Genomic DNA, 4,174 nt, shown 5'->3' with positions numbered 1-4,174 from the left:
TTTTCCCCATCCCACTGTATCTCATGTTTTAAATGAAAAAAGTAGCCTACTCTTTGAGATTGGTTTTTGATCCTTTGTATTAAACTATACATGCATGCATGGTGCTGTTTTTTTTGTTTCTAATTGTATAAGCAACTTTATTAATTATATATGGTTTATAAACATTATGCACTTTTTTTCAAAGATAGTCGTGTTATTTCATTACGCTTTGAAGAAACGTGCATAATATTTTGCTCGATGCGCCCTCTCGTGGCCTCAGGAGAGAAGCCAAAAGCTTTTTTCCCCCTAACTGAAATTATGCCTATTAAATTTGAATATAATTCAAATTTTGATAATATTTAAGTGGAAAATTCGAATTTAGTTTTTCAGTCATTTTGACAGCCCTAAAACTTATTATATTGTTACATTGGGAAATATTCAATTGTAGGTTTATGTCTTTTTAATTTAATTTATACCCAGAGCAACGAGGTAGGTGGTAGCTACCACATGAAGAAGGAGGGCTTGAAGCGTTGTCTAGATCATCTGGAGGCTAACGGTTTGGCAGTGGAATACATCATAACGGATCGCCATCCTCCGATCCAGAAGTTTCTTAGAGAGCGCAACATCGTACAGTTCTACGATGTGTGGAACTTCGAAAAAGGTGACTATTAAGCTTTGTGTATTTTGTGACATACGGTCAGTGTTGGGCAAGTTACTCTGAAAATGTAATCAAATTACTGATAGAACACTGTTATTTTTAACTAAAGCAAGCGGCTGCTGTGTGCATGGTTTGGATGGCAGAATGCCAGCAAAGAGCGCTGCATTTATAATATAATATAGGCTTGTAACTATACTCTAATTACTATTTTGAAAATTATAACGCGTTAAATTACTCCGTTACTAAAAAAGTAATCAAATTACAGTAACGCGTTACTAAGTAATGCGTTACTGCCCAACACTGCATACAGTGCTGTGTAATGACAAACTTTGTGCGTGTTATTATTTTTTTTTGGTTATGACTGGTTTGTGACGTTAATGTACTACTCATACACCACATTAATACTTTTACAGGTTTGTCTAAAAAGTTGGACAAACTTTCACAAAAAAAGGGGTGCGAAATACTGAAGAATTGGTTGCACAGCATCAAGAATCATGTATACTGGAGTGTTACGTCGTCTACTTCTGGTCCCGAGAAGGTGGCCAGATGGACTTCCCTGCTCAACCACATCCAAAATATACACATCCATCAGAACCCTGAATTCCCGAAATGTGCACATCCAGACAAAGTGTCCAGAGATCCCAAAAAATGGTTCCAACCAGGTATGCAACAGATTTTTTGATTATATTATAATGTGACAAAGTACAGACAAAGCTTACTACTAGTAATTTATCATTTTAAAATATTATGTTTCTTTTTGTCATTCAAGGGTCAATGCCTCTCTACAAAGTGGAAAAGATCCTGAACAATAAGCAAGTCCTAAAGGACGTGGAAAAGCTCAGTCACCATTACCAGACATCTTCGCTAGAGGCCTTTCACAGTGTGATCCTGCGTTTTGCCCCCAAGAATGTCGTTTTTTCTTTCACTGGAATGTCGTGCCTCGTGAACAATAAGCGAGTCCTAAAGGACGTGGAAAAGCTCAGTCACCATTACCAGACATCTTCGCCAGAGGCCTTTCACAGTGTGATCCTGCGTTTTGCCCCCAAGAATGTCGTTTTTTCTTTCATTGGAATGTCGTGCAGGTATTATATATTATGACATGCAATATAGTATATTTTAAATATGCAAGATTTGCTGGAAGTGTGTAATGTTTTAACTTGTATGTCACTCTTGTACTGCAGGTTGTACCTTGCAGCAATGCACTACAATGAAAATGGAGACCGTGAGCAGGCAACGACAACTTCAGGACAACCTATGTACAAGGTTGTTTTTCCAAAGTCAAAGAAGGGTGAATGCACTGCAAAGCCACTTAAAACAGCCCCTTCATATGGTATGTTATCAAATGTTTTTTCTTTTTTAATAAATCTGCAAAAATGTCAACGATTCTGTGTTTTTCTGTCAATATGGGGTGCTGTGTGTACATTAATGAGGAAAAAAAATTAACTTAAATGATTTTAGCAAATGGCTGCAATATAACAATGAGTGAAAAATTTAAGGGGGTCTGAATACTTTCCGTACCCACTGTATATTATGACATGCAATATAGTATATTTTAAATATGTATATGCAAGATTTGCTGGAAGTGTGTAATGTTTTAACTTGTATGTCACTCTTGTACTGCAGGTTGTACCTTGCAGCAATGCACTACAATGAAAATGGAGACCGTGAGCAGGCAACGACAACTTCAGGACAACCTATGTACAAGGTTGTTTTTCCAAAGTCAAAGAAGGGTGAATGCACTGCAAAGCCACTTAAAACAGCCCCTTCATATGGTATGTTATCAAATGTTTTATTTTCATACACTTACAAATACACTTTATACATAGTGATGCATTTGATATGTTACTAAGACGTTGGTTGTCGATCGACAGTAATATACATAATAAAATTTCCTTATGTACCCTATATTTACAGACTATGTAGCTGACTTGATGAAGCTGGTCTTTGAAGAGGTGTTTGCAGACCCCGCACCATTTGTGGAGGAGCTAAAACAAATCCCCATTCCTACAATCCTGTCCTCCCAGATTGAGAGACCTTTAAAGGAGGAAGTTGTTGGCCGCCACATCTCACGCTTCAGTCAAGGGGCGGTCGAAAGCCTACAAGCTGTCCATCCGGATCAGGGAACTCCTGCCGAATCTGAAGCATAACACAGGACGGGAGAACCACTCTATCTGTCCTAAATAGCACCAGCTTACAAAGCTTCGATAGGCGAGATATCGGTACCGCCGGTAAAGACAGAAAATGTGTACATACTTGCTATTATATGCCTTATTCTTTTTTTTTACAACGAATAAATATTTTGAAGAAAAACCTTCAAGGTTTATTTTTGTTGCTTTTGTGTCTTGAAAACAATATTTTATTTGTTTTGATTTACAAATGATAGAAATAAGATTACATTTTAAAAAAAAAATTACTCTTCTGTTCTTCGCCTCAGGGATCCAAAATCAGCTCTGTAAATGTTATTAATGGTCTGGAGGGTTTAAGGAATTAAACAGTTAGGTTCGAAGCCTGGGTGGTGTGTCATGCATTGTAGAGGGCCTGAAACCTGGTTCATTCGCCTCACAACCTGTGGAAGACAAGACACTAACTATTTATAATGCAGTCAAAAGAGTAAAAGCAAGTATGTGTGCATATATATACATATATATATATATATATGAATGAAAAATAACATTGGTGTTATACATAAATGCAAAGTAAAGACTTACAATACCTTTTGTATTTCCAAGCAGCATACATTTTCAACTTCATTAGGCATTTTATTACAGTTGTTACATTTGCACCTGAACAAAAAAGGTAAAAATACAACAGTATGTTTTATCATTCCACGACAAAGTCACTACAGTGAAGACAGTTCTTATAACGTCGTATATATGTAAAAATAAATTACCTATAGTTATAGTTCATTGTTAAACTTGATAGTTATTTGTACACTCTAAAAAATGCTGGGTTGTTTCAACCCAATGTTGGGTCAAATATGGACTAACCCAACTGTTGGGTTAAAAAGTTAATTTAAAAATGTAACCAAAATTTAACCCAACAGTTGGGTTAGTCCATATTTGACCCAACATTGGGTTGAAACAACCCAGCATTTTTTAGAGTGTAAAATAAAACCTTACCAATCTGTTACGTTCTGCTCAAGTCGCGCTGGCAAAGTTGATTGATCAGCTTGGTCATCTGCATTTTCTGGATCAGATTCGGGCTCGAATTGATAAGGTACACTCTAAAAATTGCTGGGTTAAATACAACCCAGTGCTGGGTAAAATAGGGACAAATTGCTGGGTTTGTCCCTATTTTACCCAGCACTGGGTTGTATTTAACCCAGCATTTTTTAGAGTGTAGTAACGACGACATTATCACCTGTCAATATTGCTTTGGAAGCTGATATTCCACATATGGTAAGGGGTGTAACATTTCTGTCACACGCTTGAGGTATTCGGCCAATCACAATGCACGAGATAGCTGGCCAATCAGAGCACACCTCGCTTTTTCAGACCGATGAGCTTTGTAAAAATCGACGCGTTTCAGAAAGGTGGG

At 37.1% G+C, this 4,174-nt stretch overlaps 1 protein-coding gene and 1 long non-coding RNA gene across 2 annotated transcripts in view; one reads left to right on the top strand and one right to left on the bottom strand.

Annotated features, from left to right (window-relative positions):
* LOC107703658 (uncharacterized) overlaps positions 1-2,953 on the top strand; it is a 6,571-nt gene extending 3,618 nt beyond the window's left edge. Inside the window, exons 8-13 of the mRNA XM_016506381.1 lie at positions 460-640; positions 1,051-1,299; positions 1,407-1,507; positions 1,649-1,719; positions 1,819-1,967; positions 2,552-2,953. Of these exons, the coding sequence (XP_016361867.1) occupies positions 460-640; positions 1,051-1,299; positions 1,407-1,507; positions 1,649-1,719; positions 1,819-1,967; positions 2,552-2,784 (984 nt within the window). The 3' untranslated portion in view covers positions 2,785-2,953. The remainder of the gene's footprint in view (positions 1-459; positions 641-1,050; positions 1,300-1,406; positions 1,508-1,648; positions 1,720-1,818; positions 1,968-2,551) is intronic.
* A 65-nt stretch (positions 2,954-3,018) lies between these two features.
* LOC107703659 (uncharacterized) overlaps positions 3,019-4,174 on the bottom strand; it is a 2,713-nt gene continuing 1,557 nt past the window's right edge. The window contains exons 2-3 of the long non-coding RNA XR_001635853.1: positions 3,351-3,420; positions 3,019-3,203 (exon numbers count right to left, since the gene is read on the bottom strand). This is a non-coding gene — a long non-coding RNA (uncharacterized LOC107703659). The remainder of the gene's footprint in view (positions 3,204-3,350; positions 3,421-4,174) is intronic.

The sequence above is a fragment of the Sinocyclocheilus anshuiensis genome, unplaced genomic scaffold (assembly GCF_001515605.1).
Source record: "Sinocyclocheilus anshuiensis isolate Anshui unplaced genomic scaffold, SAMN03320099.WGS_v1.1 scaffold1027, whole genome shotgun sequence".
NCBI lineage: Eukaryota > Metazoa > Chordata > Actinopteri > Cypriniformes > Cyprinidae > Sinocyclocheilus > Sinocyclocheilus anshuiensis.
The sequence above is the reverse complement of the archived record's forward strand: the minus strand, read 5'-3'. Positions and strand labels throughout refer to the sequence as shown.